Source organism: Balaenoptera physalus (assembly GCF_965194825.1).
Source record: "Balaenoptera physalus genome assembly, chromosome: 8".
Taxonomy (NCBI): domain Eukaryota; kingdom Metazoa; phylum Chordata; class Mammalia; order Artiodactyla; family Balaenopteridae; genus Balaenoptera; species Balaenoptera physalus.
The window spans coordinates 47,679,861-47,701,812 of record NC_138887.1 but is presented as its reverse complement, the minus strand read 5'-3'; the positions used below and the strand labels follow the sequence as shown (position 1 = coordinate 47,701,812).

The following is a 21,952-nucleotide window of genomic DNA, read 5'->3' as shown; positions in this document are numbered from 1 at the left end:
CAAAGCGTAAACAAGAGGAAAAGACAACCCTCAGAATGGGAGAAAATATTTGCAAACGAATCAACGGACAAAGGATTAATCTCCAAAATATATAAACAGCTCATTGAGCTCAATATTAAAGAAACAAACACCCCAATCCCAAAATGGGCAGAAGACCTAAATAGACATTTCTCCAAAGAAGACATACAGATGGCCAAGAAGCACATGAAAAGCTGCTCAACATCACTAATTATTAGAGAAATGCAAATCAAAACTACAATGAGGCATCACCTCATACCAGTTAGAATGGCCATCATCAGAAAATCTAGAAACAACAAATGCTGGAGAGGGTGTGGAGAAAAGGGAACCCTCTTGCAGTGTTGGTGGGAATGTAAATTGATACAGCCACTATGGAGAACAGTATGGAGATTCCTTAAAAAACTAAAAATAGAATTACTGTATGACCCAGCAATCCCACTACTGGGCATATACCCAGAGAAAACCATAATTCAAAAAGACACATGCACCCCAATGTTCACTGCAGTACTGTTTACAATAGCCAGGTCGTGGAAGCAACCTAAATGCCCATCGACAGACAAATGGATAAAGAAGTTGTGGTACATATATACAGTGGAATATTACTCAGCCATTAAAAGGAACGAAATTGGGTCATTTGTAGAGACGTGGATGGATCTAGAGACTGTCATAGAGAGTGAAGGAAGTCAGAAAGAGAAAAACAAATATCGCATATTAATGCATGTATGTGTAACCTAGAAAAATGGTACAGATGAACCGGTTAGCAGGGTAGAAATTGAGACACAGAGGTAGAGAACAAACGTATGGACACCAAGGGGGGAAAGCTGTGGGGGGTGGGCATGGTGGTGTGATGAATTGGGCGATTGGGATTGACATGTATACACTGGTGTGTATAAAATTGATGACTAATAAGAACCTGCTGTATAAAAAAATAAGTAAAATGAAATTTAAAAAAAAATCAAAAAATCAAAAAAAGAAAAAATAAATAAATGGATTAAACTCCCTAATCAAAATACATAGATTGGCAGAATGGATTTTTAAAAAACCCAGGATTTAATTATATGCTGTCTATAAGAGATTCACTGCGGATATAATGACACACATAGAAGTTTGGGACCCTTATCAATAGGACTGGTGTCCTTATAAGAAGAGAAATAGACATGAGATGCATGCACAGAAAAAAGGCCACATGAGGACACAGTGAGAAGATACCCATCTGCAAGCTAAGGAGAGATGCCTCTGGAGAAACTAAACCTGCCATAGCTTTGATCTTGGGCTTCCTGTCTCCAGACTGGGGAAAAATAAATTTCTGTTGTTTAAGAAAAAAAAAAATTATGGCAATTTATTTTATATGCATTTCAAATAAGTGATTAAAAGGTTATATGTATGACCCTAAAAAAAAAAAAGAATTAAATACTGTGACCAAGTGGCATTTATTCCAGGGATGCAAGGCTGGTTTAATTTTAAAAAATCAATCAGTGTAGGGACTTCCCTGGCAGCCCAGTGGTTAAACTCCATGCTCCCAATGCAGGGGGCACAGGTTCAAGACCTGGTTGGGGAACTAAGATCCCACATGCCACATGGCAGGCGTAAAAAAAAAAAAAAAATTGATCAGTGTATTCCATCATATTAACAGGCTAATGAGAGGGAGGTGGGGGTTACTGTAAAAGGGCAACACAGGGATTGTTGTGGTGAAGGAAATATTCTGCATCTTGACTGTACCAGCGTCAGTACTGTAGTTGTGATGTATGTAGTTTTACAAGATGTCACTGTTGGGGGAAACTGGGTAAAGGGTACAGGAATTTCTGTATTTGTTATCTCTTGCAACTATATGTAAATGTACAGTTATCTCAAAATAAGTTATTTACCAATTAAGAAAAAAAAAACCTAAACAAACCTGTAAAATGAATAGTCCTTATATTCTAAACAAGTTAGAGGGAAGTCAATCTCAGAATTCCTATTAGAAATGGTTTTAATGTGGCTATTTAAAATGTAGATTATTCATGATTTGTATTATTTAGTCAAATCCATTATCTAGCTTTTGTTTTCTCATTTAAGAAAAATTAGGCTTATTTTATGTACCTAGGCATTTAATTTGTATTTAAAGTTTGATGAGAACATGTCAATCTACTCATGAGACCTAAACAGTATGCCTTGCAGCCTTAAGTAGGGAAGTAATAAAATATTTGTTAAATGATATAATTTATTCAGCACTCAGTAGGAGAAGGTAGCTGTATTAAAAATGTAAAGGACTAAACAATTAATGTACATTTAATTACAGAGTTTATGAGGCTTTTGAAACCACTTTTACCTAGCAGTTTGCTCTGATATTTGAATTCGTTCGTATTGCTTAGGAAGCATTCTTGTTTTATTGCTAGCTTCATAATAAAACTTTACAGTGAGTAATTCACTTTGATAATCAAGAAGTGACTTCTAAGTTTTCTCCCTTGTACAATTAAGCAGATGTTAGTGGTGGTAAAATATTAATTTGAATTTGAAAAATTTTAATAAGGAAAAGTTTTTGACTTAGATACTTTAAACACTTCTGTTTTTTTTTTTTTTTTTTTTTTTTTTTTTTTTAATGGCTGCTTTGGGTCTTTGTTGCTGTGTGTGGGCTTTCTCTAGTTGTGGTGAGCGGGGGCTACCCTTCATTGAGGTGCGCTGGCTTCTCATTGCGGTGACTTCTCTTGTTGTGGAGCACAGGCTCTAGGTATGTGGGCTTCAGTAGTTGTGGCATGTGGACTCAGTAGTTGTGGCTCATGGGCTTAGCTGCTTTGTGGCATGTGGGATCTTCCCGGACCAGGGATCAAACTTGTGTCCCCTGCATTGGCAGGTGGATTCTTAACCACTGTGCCACCAGGGAAGTCCCACACTTATGTATTTTATTTTCATTAGTCATTTTTGCATTTTACTACAATTGAATTTCTTTTTTGTGTACACATGGCTATTTTTATTTGTATCTGCCTCTCTTCACATTAAGAATACAAATAATAAAACCTATTGAGATGTAAATAAGAGATAAATCAACAGAGACCTATAAGTATGGGGTCCACAAAGGCATGTGTACTTGATGTTTGTGCTGGTCCTTTTCCTGGTTGCCTTCAGATTTATTCCTTTACTTTTCTCTGTTTTGTATCTCAAGGGAGGGTGATTCTAAGTAGGTGGCACTTTCTCAGTTCCTAAATCAACTAGCTACTGCCTGGGTTCAGCCAATGAGAAGTACTGGCAGGAATTCGGAATGTAGGAGGAAAAGAGAAGCTAGGGTATTTTTCTCCCTTTCTGCCTCAAGTGATGTCTCCTTTGTAGCGCCAGCTTCTGCCAGACTGCCTCCTTGGCTCTGTATTCCACTAGGTGTCCTTGGACTTGGGCTGTTGTAACATTACTGATTTTTCCCTCTGTTCCTTAGGCTTGGGATGATAGTGGCTTCCTGCTGTGCCTCACAATCTCTGATTATGTTTATTGTAGCAAGAATCTTTTTATATCCAATATCTTTAGTATATTTAATAGCATTGTAACCTCCTTTTTTGTTTTGTTTTGTCATATTCATTCGTTTGTTTTATTTTTTAGATTCCATTATATCCTCCTTTTGATTTTTGTATACTGTGAAATAATTGGGCTAGGTGCTATTTTGATAGTATGTGTGTTCTTATGTGCCTTTGTATTAGCCTGTTTTTTGTTGTTTTTCCCTTAAACTATTTGATTTCTTCTCCCAGAGTAGGGAAACTTAAAGCAGGAGCAGAGCAACCTTAAAGGGTTTTATTTCCTAAGTCTGATTCTTCATGTTAATCTCAACCATGATACCGCCTACCAAACATGAATCAGACATTCAGCAAATGTTCATTTCCAACATTTGTTGACTGTCTACTATGTGATAAAGCATCAAGCTGGATGAGCTGAGTAAAAGGATATAGTATGGTCTTCCACTTCCAGGTTGTTTTTAGGGGTTCTGAACCGGGTCCTGTTGTAGGAGTTCTTATTGCTAGCACTTTCAGTGATAGGGCTTTGTGGGGAAGTACTGTGGACTCCCATATAGTGTAAACATATGATTCCCATAACTATATAGTCACATGAAATGTAAGCAGAAAATTGTAATGTGAATCTAGAGAAAGGGTGAGTTTTGTTATGTTCAAAGGGATCATTGTGGTTTTTCAACTAACTGATTTTATATCATTGAGCAAAGTAATTTAGATTTCTTAGTCTTCTAAAATATTTTATTAAAACAACTGATTTTAGAAAATTTGAAAGGAGGATATATGATAATTTAGAACATTGTTAAAGTAATATATAGTTGTTTCTGATTAAACCCAACTTTTCCTTTGAGTACTTTTTTGATGGAAAACTGATTACTTAACTTACAAATTATAAGTTTAAAATAAAATGAATTTTTCCAAAGAGAATTGGTGTAAGCATTTATCGAAGGCTGTGGACACCACTATTCTGCAGCATCGTAATAAAATATAAGCAGGAAGCTCAGATATATGCTACATGGATTTTAGATTGGAAACGTAGTGGCCTTTGTCACTGTTATAACCCAAATTATTTGTAATAAAAAAACCTGACAGTGTGTGTGTGTGGAAAAAAAAAAAGTGTATGCATGTAGAAAGTAATAACATAAAAGGGAAAAATTATTGTGGTAGGCTGAAGATATATATACATTTCCTCTAAAGAAGCAATAGTCAAATGCAATGTGTAGATTTCATTTGAAACCTGATTCAAACAAATCAACTGTAAGAAGACATTTTTCAGGTAATCAGGAAAATCTGGATATGGACCAGGTATTAAACTACTTAAATTAAGAAATTACTATAAATTTTTTTAAGCATGATCATAGCACAATGGTTAAGTTCTTTAAAAGTTAAAGGTGCATTCTGAAGAATTTACAGTGAAATGACATGATGTCTGGGATTTGACTTAAAATACTGTTGGAGAAAAAAGGTGGAAGGGGAGAGATGAACCAAGAATGGCAAAATACTGTTCATTGTGAAAGCCAAGTGATGAGAATTAGGTCCATGAGTACTCATTATACTGTTCTATCTCTGCTTGTGTATGTTTGAAATTTTCCAAAATTAAAAACATTGAAAATGTTAAAAAAAAAAATCATGAGATACAGTATATCTACTCACCATTTAGACACCATAGAGGTAAAAATATATATATGTATTCTTTTTGCATCTGTGTTGTAGTGGAGAACCCTGAGTTTGGGGCCTTGGAAGCGAAAGACTGGGGTCTGAATTCTAGTTTTCCTACCTGCTAAAAATGTTTACTTTTTCAATCTATTTTATACAGAAAAAAATAGACATGTTTACTGAATATTACAACAACTAATAACAAGTAAGGTTTGTTGAGACCTTATTGTGTACCACACATTGAGCTAAGCCTTATGTATCATTTAATCCTCATTACTAATGAAAATATTAAATAATGTATGAAAATAAAACCCTGATGTGCACATATACATATATATGTATATATATACAGACACAAATATATATATATATAAAATACACATACATTACAATAAATTTGTTTGTATTTGATTTTAAAGAACCCCAACTTTTCCTTTAATTGCTATTCCTAACTATAACTAATCAGTGAGGAGGCTGTACCTTTATAATTCATGTTGCACTTCAGCTTGGTGTCAAACCTCTGAGGGCTTTAGCTTCATTTTATGTTAACATGATGGTAAGCTCCCCACCCCAGTCTATTCTATGTAGCCTTCTCTGGCCTGGGTTGCCTACTTCTTCAAATGTTATACATGAGGTGGCTGCCAGGGAAAAACAGATCCAGCAGTTATCTTTTAGTCTTGTTGCTGGAAGATTCTTTAAAATATATATTTTTTAACTTACCAAATACTATTATAACTCTTGATTGAAAGGTCTTAATAAAGAAACGCCCCCTCTCCCTAATCTTTTATTTTGAAAATTCTCAGTCTACAGAAAGTTAGGGAAAATTATGTGGTAAACATCATATATCTTTTCTCTAGATTCATCATTTGCTAAAAAGTTTTCTGTATTTTTATCTTTCCTTCTCTATACAAATATATATGCTTTTAGGGGGTACCAGTTGAAACAAGTTGTATATATCATGACATTTTATCCCTAAATACTTCTTATCAAAGAATTTTTCTTATACTTTTCTTCTGTGCATACCCACTAAACTAGAATATTTAAGTGTTCATGATGAATGATGCCGAAAGATACACTGCTTGATTTCCTCCATCACTGGACTTTCTCCAAATAGTTTTTCCCCTCACTTTATATTACATTGATTTTTTTGTTGGTTTATTTCTAATCACTTTTTACAACCACCTGCTACCACTACTCTCACTACTCCTTTCTGAAATCTGTTTTGCTTTTTTCACTTTAAGAAAATTATGGTAAAATGTATGTAACATAAAATTTGCCATCTTAACCATTTTTTTAAAAAAAATTTATTTTATTTGTTTATTTTTGGCTGCGTTGGGTCTTCGTTGCTGCACGCGGGCTTTCTCTACTTGCAGTGAGCAGGGGCTACTCTTCGTTGCGATGCATGGGCTTCTCATTGCGGTGGCTTCTCTTGTTGCAGAGCACAGTCTCTAGGCACGCGGGCTTCAGTAGTTGTGGCTCGCGGGCTATAGAGCGCAGGCTCAGTAGCTGTGGTGCACAAGCTTAGTTGCTCCACGGCATGTGGGATCTTCCCAGACCAGGGCTTGAACCTGTGTCCCCTGCATTGGCAGGTGGCTTCTTAACCACTGCACCACCAGGGAAGCCCTTCCATCTTAACCATTTTTAGGTGTACAGTTCAGTGGCATTAATTATATTCAATGTTGTACAGCCATCACTACTACCTAAAACTTGCATCCCTCCAAACAAGAAACTCTGTAACCTTACCATTAAGCAGTAACTTGCCATTCCCCCCTTCCCCTGGTCTTTGGTAACCTCTAATCTACCTTCTGTCTCTACGTGTTTTTCTATTCTAGGTAGTCCAAATAAGTGGAATCATACAGTATTTGTCCTTTTTTTGTCTGGCTTATTTCACTTTGCATAATGTCTTCAAGGTTCATCCATTTTGTATCATGTATCAGAATGTCATTCCTTTTTATGGCTAAATAATATTCCCTGTATGTTAATACCACATTTTGTTGATCTTTTGATCTACTGATGGACACTTAGGTTGTTTCCACCTTTTGGCTATTGTGAATAATTCTGAAATAAACATTGGTGTGCAAGTATCTCTTTGAGTCTCTGCTTTCACTTTTTTGGGGTAGATACCTAGGAGTGGAATTACTGGGTCACATGGTCATTTTATGTTTAGCTTTTTGAGAAACTGCCGAACTATTTTCTGTGGTGGCTGTGCCATTCTATATCCCCACCAGCAGTGTATGAGTGTCCCAATTTCTTCACATTTTTGCCAATGCTTATTTTCCTTTTCTTTGATTATAGCCATCCTAGTAGACGTAAAGTGGTATTTCATTGTGACGTTGGGTATCTTTTCATGTGCTTATTGTTCATTTGCGTATCTTCTTTGGAGAAATGTTTATTCAAGTCCTTTGCTGATTTTAAAAATTGAGTGGTTTATCTTTTTGTTGTTGGGTTTAGGAGTTCTTTATATGTTCTTGATACTAAGCCCTTGTCAGATCTATGATTTGCAAATATTGTCTTCCATTCTCTAGATTGTCTTTTTACTTTCTGGATAATATCTTTTGATGTCCAAAAGTTTTAAATTTTGATGAAGTCCAATTTATCTGTTTCTTCTTCTGCTTCTGCTTTTTCTGATAGCTTAGTAACAGAACCATCAGCAACTTTATGAGTTGTTGTTAAATGATTTTTCTCCTGATCACAGATTAGGGTTTGAGCTGCCTTTTTTGGTCCAGGATCAACAAAAAATAACAATATTAGTTGCCACTGACTGAATACATAATATGTGTTAGGTGCCATTGGGAAACCTGAGAAAAGAGGATTCTAAGGAAGCAAAGGGTCAAAATTTCATTCTTATCAGGTAAGTTCTACTGAAACCCTTTAACCTCCCAGAGAGATTAGAAGATACAGTCTTCCCCATCATTTTCTAGTCAGAACTAGTATCTGTACTGCACTGATCAGGTTCCTGGCATCTGCTCTGGATCCTAGGCTGTCCCTACACTTCAGCCTGTGGAGGTTCCAGGTTTCTTGTTTCTTCATTTCCTTGAATTTCTTACTTAGCTCAGCTAGTTTTTTACCTTACCTGCCTAGTCCACAGTCGTCTTTACAGACTAAGAAACTCAAAGTAAATGGGTTCCTTACAGAGGGACTAACATTTTAAACCAGCCTTTAAATCTGTTTTATTGCACTAGAAAAGTGAGTTTCCCCACATTTATAACTCTGAAATTCCATTAAGAAGCTCTGCATGTGATGCTATTCATTAAAACAGTTAGGCTTTTTCTGTGTGTGGTAATGAGTGCTTTCCCTCTCGTATATTTTCTTTTGGATGACTCGATAATTGTTCACTTTTCCCCTCGTACTATGAAAACACAAATATTAAGTGCTCTATCAGTATTTAATATGGTTTATTCTCATTTTTTTTTTCCCCTAGCTGATCTAAAAAGAACAATTGCTGTCCTTTTGGATGACATTTTACAACGTTTGGTAAAGCTGGAGAACAAAGTCGACTATATTGTTGTGAACGGCTCAGCAACCAACACTACCAATGGTACTAGTGGGAACCTGGTGCCAGTGACGACAAATAAAAGGATAAATGCATCAGGCAGCATTAGATAGCAGTTGAAGATCAGCTTGTGCTGCTACGTTCACCGTGGATTATATCCTATGGCAGAAAAGCTTTTATACCGCTGGCTAGCATAGAGTAATACTTTACAGTAAAACCTCTACGCATTTTCAAGGAATATGCTGGATTCATGGAACTCTAATTCTGTATATAAATTTTAAAAGTTATTAGTTTGCTTTCAGGCACAACTCTTCAACGCTGTACTATATCCTTAAAGGGAATTTGGTAACATGGTTGATGTAGTAAGCAGGTAGGTGATCTTTGTATAAATCTTTGTGTTTGAGATCAAGTTGAAACAAAAACACTGAAAGACATGGATTCATTTCTATAAAATATTTATTTAAATATATAACATGTTTTTCAGACAAGTGAAGAATATTGTTACTGAATCATTCTGTCGTTTGTTATCAGTAGATGTGACTGTTTGACTAATACTATTAGAAAATGTGCTTACTTCCAGTACTTACTATATTTTGTTATTCAGATTATGAGCAGAGAGAAAGGAAGTATAATGTTGAAAATAATGTTTTGAAATCATGACCCAAAGAATGTCTTCATTTGCACTATCCCTTCAGAATAACTGGAGGTTAATTATTGTATATTTTTAAAAATTACATTTATAAGAGTATAATCTTGAAATGGGTAGTAGCCACTGTTCGTAACCTATTCTAAACATTGGGACAATTAAGTAACATTAAAATAGTAATCTCTAATCTCATACGTAACATTTTCTTATATACTTATGTTCTGAAGAATAAAAGATTTTTATGATGAGATTAAAAATAAGTATTAATTCATGATTTTCATGTACAAGAATGTTAATTTAAAAGTGTAACCCTTTGATTATGTTGTCAAGAAAGCACATTATTTCCATATTTTCGTAATTTTTGCTTATATTATATTGGCAAGGGAGAGAGAAACTGAGTTATTTGTGAGACTGGGACTCTTAAGGACTTTAGCCAGATGTACATAATAAAAGTATTTGTGTTGCATTAAATTGCTTGGAAAATGGTAACGTTATAGTACGTAGACTATCCTGCTTTATGAAATTTTGGATTTGTATAATAGATACGTTAGATACTCATTTTATATAATGAACACTTAAAAATAATTAAGAATGTTTAAAATATAATTTAAATTATGAAGATGGACTATCTTTTCAGGAAAACAGCTATTCTATATAGCACAGGAGATCTTAATCTTGGGTAATTCTACTATAGAGCAAAGTACACCTTTATTTAAATTTACCTTGTAGCAAATTTAATTGCCATATGGTGCCCTATGTTTCATAGTATTTATTCTCTATAACAACTGCTTAAGTGCAGCTAGCTTCTAGGTTTAGACTGTATTGAATTTAGTTTTAGATATTGTATTGTTCATTATTACAATGTACTATCAGACATAGTAGCAATAATTATAATGTTTTATTAAAGTAAGTATGAGAAAATATTTCATGAAAGGTATCTTTCCAGACTCTTCCCTGTACCCTACCTTTATGTGAAGAAATTATTTATATACCATTTCCAGGTAAAGTTTGGAATAATTGTTCAGTCTCTCATTAGATGCTGACATTTTTGTTTTTTGTTTTTGTTTTCAGGGATGAAATAAAATGTATTATTTGTACTTTAAAGTATTATCATAAGTTTTTTCTTTAATGGTGATTGTGCATTTAATAAATGGTAAATGATTAAAAGGAATCTTAGATAATTTGGGTTTTGTTCCATGAATTCCAGATAGCTGTTTCAAAAGAGAAAAATGGAAGATTGCCTTGTTCAGGTTAGGAGAGTCTGAGTTTAGGGATTGATGGGAACAAATCTGGGGATTGTGTTTGGAGGTGGTTCCTAGGCTTGTACTGTCAAATCGAAGTTTACTGTTGAGTTTTTTTTAAATTTAAACTTAAATTTTTATTTTATATTGGAGTATAGTTGATTAATAATGTGTTTCAGGTGTACAGCATAGTAATTCAGTTATACATAAACATGTATATGTTCTTTTTCAAATTCTTTTCCCATTTAGGTTATTACAGAGTATAGAGCAGAGTTCCCTGTGCTATACAGTAGGTCCTTGTTGGTTATCTATTTTAATAGCATTGTATACACGTCAATCCCAAACTCCCAATCTGTCCCTACCCCCCACCCTTCCTTCCTGTTAACCATAAGTTTGTTCTCTAAGTCTGTGAGTCTGTGTCTGTTATGTAAATAAGTTCATTTGTATCTTTTTTTCTTTTTTTTAGATTTCACTTATAATCTGATATCATATATTTATCTTTCTCTGTCTGACTTACTTCACTTAGTATGATAATCTCCAGGTCCAGCTGTGTTGCTGCAAATGGCATTATTTCATTCATTTTAATGGCTGAATAATATTCCACTGTATATATCTAACACACCTTCTTTATCCACTCCTCTGTTGATGGACATTTAGGTTGCTTCCATGTCTTGGCTATTGTAAACAGTGCTGCAGTGAACATTGGGGTGCATGTATCCTTTCTTTTTTTAAAAAATTAATTAATTAATTAGTTGATTTTTGGCTGCATTGTGTCTTTGTTGCTGCATGTGGGCTTTGTCTAGTTGCGGTGAGCGGGGGCTACTTTTCATTGCAGTGCATGGGCTTCTCACTGTGGTGGCTTCTCTTGTTGCAGATCACAGGTGCTTGGCATGCAGGCTTCAGTAGTTCTGGCTCGTGGGCTCTAGAGCACAGGCGCAGTAGTTGTGGCGCACGGGCTTCGTTGCTCTGCGGCATGTGGGATCTTCCCGGACCAGGGCTTGAACCCGTGTCCCCTGCATTAGCAGGCAGATTCTTAACCACTGTGCCACCAGGGAAGTCCCACATGTATCCTTTCAAACCATGTTTTTCTCAGATATATGCCCAGGAGTGGGATTGCTGGATCTTATGGTAGCTCTATTTTTAGTTTTTTAAGGAACCTCCATACTGTGGCTGCACCAGTTTACATTTCCACTAACAGTGTAGGAGGGTTTTTTTTTCTCCACACTCTCTCCAGGATTTATTTTTTGTAGACTTTATGATGATGGCCATTCTGACTGGTGTGAGGTGATATCATAGTTTTGATTTGCATTTCTCTAATAATTATCAGTGTTGAACATCTTTTTATGTGCCTCTTGGCCATCTGCATGTCTTCTTTGGAGAAATGTCTATTTAGGTCTTCTACCCATTTTTTGATTGGGTTGTTTGTTTTTTTCATATTGAGCTGCATGAGCTGTTTGTAAATTTTGGAGATATTAAATCCCTTGTCAGTTGCATCGTTTGCAAATATTTTCTCCCATTCTGTGGGTTGTCTTTTTGTTTTGCTTATGGTTTCCTTTGCTGTGCAAAAGATTTTGAGTTTAATTAGGTCCCATTTGTTTAATTTTGTTTTTATTTTCATTACTCTAGGAGACAGATCAAAAAAAGATATGCTGTGATTTATGTCAGAGAGTGTTCTGCCTATATATTCCTCTAAGAGTTTTATAGTATCCAGTCTTACATTTAGGTCTTTAATCCATTTGGAGTTTATTTTTGTGTGTGGTGTTAAAGAATGTTCTAATTTCATCTTTTTGCATGTAGCTATCCAGTTTTCCCAGTACCATTTATTGAAGAGACTGTCTTTTCTCCATTGTATAGTCTTGCCTCCTTTGTTATAGATTAATTGACCATAGGTTCGTGGGTTTATTTCTGGGTTTTCTATCCTGTTCCATTGATTTATATTTCTGTTGTTGGTGCCAGTACCATACTGTTTTGATGACTATAGCTTTGTAGTATAGTCTGAAGTCAGGGAGCCTGATTCCTCCAGCTCTGTTTTTCTTTCTCAAGATTGCTTTGGCTATTTGGGGTCTTTTGTGTCTCCATACAAATTTTAAGATTTTTTGTTCTAGTTCTGTGAAAAGTGCCATTGGTAATTTGATGGGGATTGTATTGAATCTGTTGATTGCCTTGGGTAGTATAGTCATTTTGACCATATTGATTCCTGCAATCAAAGAACATGGTATACCTCTCCATCTGTTCATATCATCTTTGATTTCTTTTATCAGCATCTTACAGTTTTCGGAGTACAGGTTGTTTGCCTCCTCAGGTAAGTTTATTCCTAGGTGTTTTATTCTTTTTGATATGATGGTAAATGGGTTGTTTCTTTAATTTTTCTTTCTGATCTTTCGTTGTTAGTGTATAGAAATGCAACCAATTTCTGTGTATTAACACATTATCGACCATGGGATTTTTGCAGAAACTAACACCTGTGGCTGGCGATTTGTAATGTAAGTGAATATTGAAACACCCGCGTTTGAGTAAATATCAACAACTTTTTTTGCACTTAATGTATTTATTTGAAACTTCGTACATGTCATACTAAAGCGTTCTAATACTTCATTAGAGTGTAATAGGTAGTATAGCAGGCACCTCTGTTCAGGGGAACAGAACATCTATTACAAATATACTGTGTTTCACTGCACTTTCCCCTGGAAGAGCAGACTCTACACTTTCCGGCGGCATTTTTTGTTAGTCCTGTGGGTATTATTTCTTCTAGAATATGTTCTTTTATTTTACCTGATAGCCGACAAGGTGGATCTTCGTTGGGAGCTCTTTTAGAAACGCCACAAGAAGGACCAGCTGCGGGACTACCACTACATTCACCAGACTGGTCAGTTACCCATTCTCTAGCTACTGCTAACAAAATTTGCTTGTAAGTCATTTTGTTCTGTACATTAAGGCTACAATAAGTTTTAAACGGCTCTAGGCGTGCGTGCTTCAGTAGTTGCGGCACACGGGCTTAGTTGCTCTGCGGCATGTGGGATCTTCCTGGACCAGGGCTCGAACCTGTGTCCCCTACATTGGCATGTGGATTCTTAACCACTGCGCCACCAGGGAATTGCTCCTTTTTCATTTCTAATTTTATTGATTTGAGCCCTCTCTCTCTTTTTCTTGATGAGTCTGGCTAAAGGTTTATGAATTTTGTTTATCTTTTCAAAGAACCGGCTGTTAGTTTCATTGATCTTTTCTATTGTTTTCTTCATCTCTATTTCATTTATTTCTGCTCTGATCTTTATGATTTCTTTCTTCTATTAACTTGGGTTTTGTTTGTTCTTCTTTCTCTAGTTGCTGTAGGTGTAAGGTTAGATTGTTTATTTGAGATTTTTCTCGTTTCCTGAGGGAAGATTGCATTGCTATAAACTTCCCTCTTAGAACTGCTTTTGCCGTGTCGCATAGGTTTTCGAGTGAATTAGAGTCTAATTCACTGATATAACCTGGGCATATACAGTTGTGTACACATATACATTATGTGTCTGGCACATAATAGGTGCCTGATAAATATTTGTTAATACAAGTTCCTCAGCCATTTTACACTTTTTGCTTTGTGCATCTATACCTTTATATTAAAAAAAGACATTCTTTTTGTACAACATATCATGAACTTATTTCCAAGTCAGTAAGTGTATAACTTTCATGGTTATTTCATTGTGTGAAATGAATATCACAGTTGATATACCTTTCACTCAATTATTGGGCACTTTGGTTGCATATAAAAGATTTAGACCTTGGTGTGGGACAAATCTAAAGCCTGACCTCTTTCCATTATTCCTTGTTGTCTAGATGCTAGAGGGCAACCTAATAAAGTGTGGTTAATATCCATTTGGGGGAGACAAAATAAAGTGTTGAAATATCTCTACTGGAAGAACAGAGAAAATCCAAAACTGGTGATCATCCTCAGGCTTTGTTTTATATCATGAGCAGCAGGCTAGAACTATTTTGCGAAGTAAGGAAAAGACTGAGGGTTAGAGAACGGGGAGGGGATTGGTTAGTAGTCAAACTTGTGCTTAATCAGATCAGGTTTGTTATTTTATAGCTTTTGGCTTAAAACGAATCAGTAATATTAGTGTGTATTTAGGTAAGGAAGTTAAGCCATAAAGATTTTTTTAAATTATTGTGTTTTTTTTTGGATTTTATCAATGTTAGTATCTTTCAGACATCTTTCCTGAATGAGTTTAGGACCTCCAGTGAGTCCTTATTAGGTCAAGTGTAACTTCACGTTGCTTCTAAGTGTTGATTAGCATCATCATTCATTTAAATAAATCATTATTTTTCATTTAGCTTTCTCAGGTGCTTAATTCATCCACCCACCCACTCTTTCTTTACTGTCTCATACCGATTAGACATTAATAGTTAATACTGATTTTTTTCAGGCAAAGAAGTAAACTATGGTTCTGAGGATTGTTTTTAAGTGGAATGGTGATATGAGATATAATAAGAAAGCTTGAGGAGAGGAAACATTTTGAACCACTGGTGTTTGGGAATTTACCCATAACAGATTATGTTCAATTTTGAGGTAAATGTGTTTTTTGTTTGCTTGTTTGTTTTTCATCTTCATGAGTTTGAAAAGGAGGAAAAAATCCCCTGTTATTCTTTTCTTCAAATCTGAACTAGGAGTTTCAGGCCCTAAACCTTGAGTGGATGATTGAATCAGGAGAGGCCAGAAAGGGGCCCTCTGCCAGGTGAGAGGGGCCACTGGCCCCTGCCTCCTGAAAGAGACTCTACAGCTTGTATATTAAAACTGTTCAAAACCACAAAATGCTCTGGGAGGAAGGATTTAGAGCAGGAAGGATTTGGAGAATTTATTTTTAATAATATCCCTCATGTAATGAGATCATTACAGTAACAGTTATGGAGCGTTTACTAAGGGCTGTGCCCTGCACTGTGCTCATCTTGTACAATGTCTTGTTTTAATATGCAGAACAGCTTTGTGAGGTAGGTTCTGTTACCCCCATTTTCACAGATCTTTTAAACTGCACAGCAGAGATTCAGACCCAGAAGGGTTGGTCTACAGAGTCTGTGCTCTTGACCACCGTGCCTTACCAGCTGTTCTGCCAATCTGGGCTTAAATAAGCTCAAGCATTCCCCTTCCCTCCCCTAATCTTGTCCCCGAGACTTACAGACTTCTCTGCTCTGATCCAAGAGAGATCTCCTCACTGTGTCCTCAACGGCCTGGGTCAGCAGAGCGCACAGAGTCTGCAAAGGCGTCACACAGTATGTGTTGGGCCCCCAGGCATTGGTGGTAACCCCACCCAGGCTGATGGCCCAGGATGACTGGGTTTGGGGATGACGGGAGATGAACACATGCCATGGTATTTGGGAGCTTATGAACACGCCTGCCACGATAGCGGCTCTTACATCCTGTCTTGGAATAAAGGGAAGCCAGGAATCGGCTTAGTGCATATTCTCCAGTGTGAAGAGAATCTTCTCAGTCTCCTCATTAAGGCCATTTTTTTGTATCCAGCATGGGATTCAGGGCACTATCAACTCACCTACGGCAGTTCTCCATCAATGTCAAGTCTAGTACTAAGATATTATTTGCAAGGCTTAGGTTAGGGACTTCCTGGGGCCAAAGTATTTCCACTTATTGGAGGCTAGACAGAGTGGGATTCAAGACCACATTCTTGGTCTATTATTTTGCCCTTTGTAATGTCTTTGGGTTTCACAGATGTATCATTTGATGACTTTTAAAGGAGCCTCAGATTGTCTTGATATTGACTTGATGTGTCTGACCTAAGCGTTTCACAGAATATCTCTGAGTTTTCTAAAATACTGTCTGAGCCTAAAAATCCTCTAGCCATTTCTCCAAAGCTTCCCTGTTGATTTGAGAGCATTTTAAATTGCGGAAGCTCTGGGTCCATCTTTTTTCTTTCTCTGGAAGACTGCTGCCTACTGCACATGGTCCATGCACTGATAATCAGACTGGAATTGATCTCTCCGTGGAGAAGCGAGGAAAAACTTGCGTGGAAATCCTCTTTTTAGCATCTTCATTATTACTTGTCCTATATAATAACAGGGCAACTCTTTCTCTGGTCTTCCCCTGAAGCTGATGTATTTAAAAATAGAATGAATGTAAAGAATGCTTGTTGTGAACTGTAAGAGTGCATTTTAGCTAAAAATGGCCTCCTCCTTTTAGCTTCCAGGCAAAGACACAGTTGGAGGAGAAAGGCAGGCAGAAGTAGGGGGTTGGAGGGTTGACATATTAATATAGTTTGTTTTCTTTTTCTCTGCTGGCTGCTGTCATTTTCTGCCTTGGAAAGTACCTAAGTGGTGCTTGGAAATAAACTCTCCCAGGGAAGGTGGTATGAATATTGATAGTTTTAATTAAAAATCACTTTTTGTCTCTTCGCATGACTTAATTCTTCTTACCTTTTTTCCTAAATATCATGTGTTAAAAACAATATTGAGTTTAAATACAGTGCTAAATAACCATGGTTAACAGCAGAAGACAGGTAGCTCTTTCTTTGATTAAAACAAGTGACTTCTAACAGAGCCTCAGCTGAGGGACTTGGAGACTGCATAAGTGGTCACTCTGCCTTCTGTTTCTAGAAATAAATTTTTCCTAAGGCTAAAAAGGAAACCAAGGCCACAGCTCTGAAAGGGGGAAGTTTTTCTTACTGTCGATTAGTGCTCAGTTAACATTATCAGGGAAATAATGAGCTTGGGGAAGACTTAAGTTATACCTTCTACACCTTTCTTCAGAGAGTCTTCACTTTACATACACTGATGCTAAGGTGGGGAGAACTGGTTTCTTCACAACCCAGAAGGCTAGATGGAAAGTATTCTTCGCCTCTGCAAAACCAAGATAACTAGTATTTCTTGCTGATGATAAGGCATGAGGGCTGGCTGCATAGAAGTAGTGTCCCAATTCTAGGCACAGCTGGGACCCTTCACCATCTTACAATGTCCTGTTGGAATTCCAAGCAGATGAAGCCGAGCCCAGAAATAGTCACAACTATGAAACAATGCTATTGTCAGGCTTTGGCTGCCCTATTTTATATCATGTAGTTCAGATTTGTTCTTTTCCATTTCCTTGCCTGGAATGCCTTTCCCTTACTCTCTTTGGTTTGAGTACGATTAGTTTTTCCAATGTGCTTTTCAAGTTTTACCTACTTAGTATTCCAAGTTTTCCGTTCCCAGCCTTAAGAGATCGCCCTTTTCTCTGGAATCCCATTTTGACTTGTCCCTGCTTCATGCATTTAGTCGCTCATTCACACTGTTCCCTCTGTCCGATTACGCTTCTCCCAGGTCTTTGCACGAGTGGCTTTTTCTTGAGAAATTCTTCAAGTCTGAACTGAATGCCACTTCTACAGAGAGACCTTCCCTCACTACCATTCTAAAGTAGGAGGCCTTTCTGTATATTCAGAGACCGTCAGGTTCCTAGCACCCAGCACAGTAACTAGCACATAGTAAATGTTTGTTGAATGAGTTAACAAATGAATTTATTTGTTATTTCAATTTAATGTGTAATGATTTTCAGCTTAAGAACAAAAACTTTGGGAATAAATTCAAACTATGAATTGGAAAGAATTGAAATCTTTAAAATACTGAGTCTTTCATTCCGCAAATATGGTAACTTTCAAAATTTATTAAGGTGTTCTTTAAAGTTTCTCAGTAAACTTTTGTAAGTTTCCTTGCAGAGGCTTTATATGTGTTTTGTTGTATTGGGCTGGCCAAAAGGTTCGTTCGGGTTTTTCCCTACGATGGTTCTAGTAGCGCTTAGTTGTCTTTAACTTCATTGGAAACAATTTTTTTAGATTGTATTGTGACGGCTGTCATATCAGCGTGCATTGAAAAGAAAAACATCAAAATTGGTGGATTTTTGTGTGTCCGTTTTAATATTGAAGATGGAAGAAAAAACAACATTTTTGGCATATTATGCTTTATTATTTCGAGAAAAGGGAAAGCACAACTGAAATGCAAAAAAAGATTTGTGCAATGTGTGGAGAAGGTGCTGTGACTGATCGAACATGTCAAAAGTGGTTTGTGAAGTTTTGTGCTGGAGATTTCTCGCTGGATGATTCTCCACGGTCGGGTAGACCAGCTGAAGTTGATAGCGATCAAATTGAGACATTAATTGAGAACAATCAACATTATACCACGTGGGAGATAGCCGACATATTCAACATACCGAAATCAAGCGTTGAAAATCATTTGCACCAGCTTGGTTATGTTTATTGCTTTAACGTTTGGGTTCCATATAAGTTAAGCGAAAAAAACCTTCTTGACAGTACTTCCACATGCGATTCTCTACTTAAACGTAGGAAACGTTCCGTTTTTAAAACAAATTGTGATGCATGATGAAAAGTGGATACCGTACAATAACGTGGAATGGAAGAGATCGTGGGGCAAGTGAAATGAACAACCACCAACCACACCAAAGGCTGGCCTTCATCCAAAGAAAGTGATGTATATATGATGGGATTGGAAGGGTGTCCTCTACTATGAGCTCCTTCTAGAAAACCAAACAATTCCAGCAAATGCTGCTCCCAATTAGACCAACTGAAAGTAGCACTCAACAAAAAGTTCCGGAATTAGTCAATAGAAAGCACATAATCTTCCATCTGGATAACGCAAGACCACATGTTTCTTTGATGACCAAGCAAAAACTGTTACAGCTTGGCTGGGAAGTTCTGATTTATCCGCTCTGTTCACCAGACATTGCACCTTTGGATTTCCATTTATTTCAGTCTTTACAAAATTCTCATAATGGAAAAAATTTCAATTCCCTGGAAGGCTGTAAAAGGCACCTGGAACAGTTCTTTGCTCAAAAAGATTAAAAGTTTTGGGAAGATGGAATTATGAAGTTGCCTGAAAAATGGCAGAAGGTAGTAGAACAACACGGTGAATGTGTTCAATAAAGTTCCTGGTGAAAATGAAAAATGTGTCTTTTATTTTTACTTAAAAACCGAAGGAACTTTTTGGCCCACCCAATATTTATTACTAGATGTAATTTATAAATAGTATCTCTTTACATTTTGTTTTTATTACTTGCATATAGAAAAATAAAAGAACAAACACTTTCATAACTCCCAGAATTGAGACATAAACAGAAGAGATGCGATGCATGTCTGCTTGTGTAAGGAACTAAGAAATTTTCTGGAAAGTAACTCATGCTAGTAGATGAAACCTGTGGGATGCCAGGGTATGTTTCAAGGGTAGTAGTACGAGTAAACAGGAAATGACTGCTATATTCTCTGTGGTCTTCTCCTAGTTTTTCTCTGGGGATCTTGAGAAAAATGTTTTTGTTTATCTTTAAACAGTGTTTAATGCACATCTGACTGTATTATGATAGATGGATATAATTTAAATAAGCCATGATCAAACTTTTAATCCAGTTATTTCTATGCAAAAAAGTCATCATGTATTTTAATATAGAAAATAAATATGATTTTTGAAGTTGATTTTTTAAAATACTCTAGCTTTTTAAAGTTGAAGTTGAGAAAATTTGTTTCTTAACTTCCATTACTTTAATAGTATGACTTTTGGCAAATATGTGATTTCTGACTCAGTGCCTTCAACTCCAAAGCATTGATGATGCCTATCCTTTGTGACCCCATGGGGTTTTGGTACAATAAACAGAGTATATCTAAAACCCTTTGAGTTCTTAGGAAGGAAATATATAAAAGGAAATATATTTAAAAAAAAATATATATATATTTTAAATAAATTTATTTATTTTATTTATTTTTGGCTGCGTTGGGTCTTCGCTGCTGCGCGTGGGCCTTCTCTAGTTGTGGCGAGCAGGCTTCTCATTGCGGTGGCTTCTCTTGTTGCGGAGCACGGGCTCTAGGTGTGCCGGCTTCAGTAGTTGTGGCTCTCAGGCTCAGTAGTTGTGGCAAGCAGGCTTAGTAGTTGTGGCTCGGGCTCTAGAGCGCAGGCTCAGTAGTTGTGGCTCACGGGCTTAGTTGCTCCGCGGCATGTGGGATCTTCCCAGACCAGGGCTCGAACCCGTGTCCCCTGCATTGGCAGGCAGATTCCCAACCACTGTGCCACCAGGGTGCCACCAGTATATATAAAAGAAGTATAATGAAATTGTTCATCCCGAGTTCCTAGCACGAGGCCTTGCACAGACTTGGTTCAATCCATATTTATTAATTTATCACGAGAAAAGGAGTCTGTGGAATAGCACTTAAAAAGCAATAGGAAGATATTTTACATTTCTACATTTCTTAGATTGTGTCACAATGCAGTCCACATCCAGGACTTAGAGTTTTCTAAAAAACTCTATTACATGGTACAGTGTTTCAAATGGCAGGTTATGAGAGAGATAGGTTATTAGGGAGATAGGATATCAGTTTAATGGGTTATGACTAGCATTTTGAAGTAATGGAATAAAATGGAAATAAATATCAGATGGCATCATAAGTAATAAAAGTATTTCCTGAAACTTTTGATTCATATATCTGTGTGTGTGTGTTTCCTGGGTCATGATGTAAAATATATTTCTTTGGTAGGTTGAGGTTAAAAAAAGTTTTGAAGGCCACTGATATAATTATACAGATTATAATTTACACAGAGCTGTTCTCATTTTGCTTGATTTAAGAAGACAAATAATTGGAACAGAATTCTAGTTTGCTGCTAGCAGCAAGGAAAATAACAGAATTCTATTCCAGAAAAGCTGTATAGGACTCCCCCCACTGCAACCCCGGTTGGGGAGGTAATTAGAAGAAACTAAAATACACCTGCTTTACTAATCAAGTCATGTTTTGGGAGGTCCTTGGTCAATTTTTTTTTTTTTTTTGGCCATGCCGCGCAGCATGCGGGATCTTAGTTCCCTGACCAGGGATCGAACCCATGCCCCTTGCCGTGGAAGCATGGAGCCCTAACCACTGAACCGCCAGGGAATTTCCCTGTCAAATTTTTCTTTATAAGCTTACCTCCCCTCATACTGTGCAATTAATGATTTTCTCATTTCTTATAGGAAACAAATGGCACTGTCAAGTTCTGACTATCAACTAATGTTTTTAAGTCACACCAAGAACTGTGCACATCCTATCATGAAGACAAATTTTACATATTGCTTAAAAGGAATGAAAATTTATATTGTTCAAATTCCTGTAACAAGTCCCTCTCTTTCTTCAAATTATGCTTACTTGCTACTTAATATATCTACCTGAGGAAATCTTCCTCACTGAACCTATTTCAAACGAGGCGACAGAGCTTTACATTTATTTTCAACATTTTACTATGAAAAGTTCATCCATACAGCAAGGTTTAAAGAATATGCCCACCATCTAGATTCTACCATTAATTCTTTTGTTATACTCTGCCACATCTATCCATTAAACCATTTGATTTTTTTATGCTCTTTGAAACAAATGACAGTTTTCAGCCACCTTTCCCTAAGTACTTTAACATGCACGTCATTAACTCAAGTTCAGTATTTAAAGTTTCT

At 36.5% G+C, this 21,952-nt stretch overlaps 1 protein-coding gene and 1 pseudogene across 3 annotated transcripts in view; both read left to right on the top strand.

Annotated features, from left to right (window-relative positions):
• Positions 1-14,517, top strand: part of CCDC126 (coiled-coil domain containing 126) — a 46,365-nt gene extending 31,848 nt beyond the window's left edge. For both annotated transcript variants that reach the window (XM_082472520.1, XM_082472521.1), the window contains one exon: positions 8,563-14,517. In XM_082472520.1, coding sequence (XP_082328646.1) covers positions 8,563-8,747 — 185 coding nt within the window. In that variant the 3' untranslated portion in view covers positions 8,748-14,517. The remainder of the gene's footprint in view (positions 1-8,562) is intronic.
• The window catches only part of LOC309665790 (sugar phosphate exchanger 3 pseudogene), a 306,970-nt pseudogene that overhangs the window by 69,901 nt on the left and 215,117 nt on the right, over positions 1-21,952 (top strand). The window lies entirely within an intron of this gene.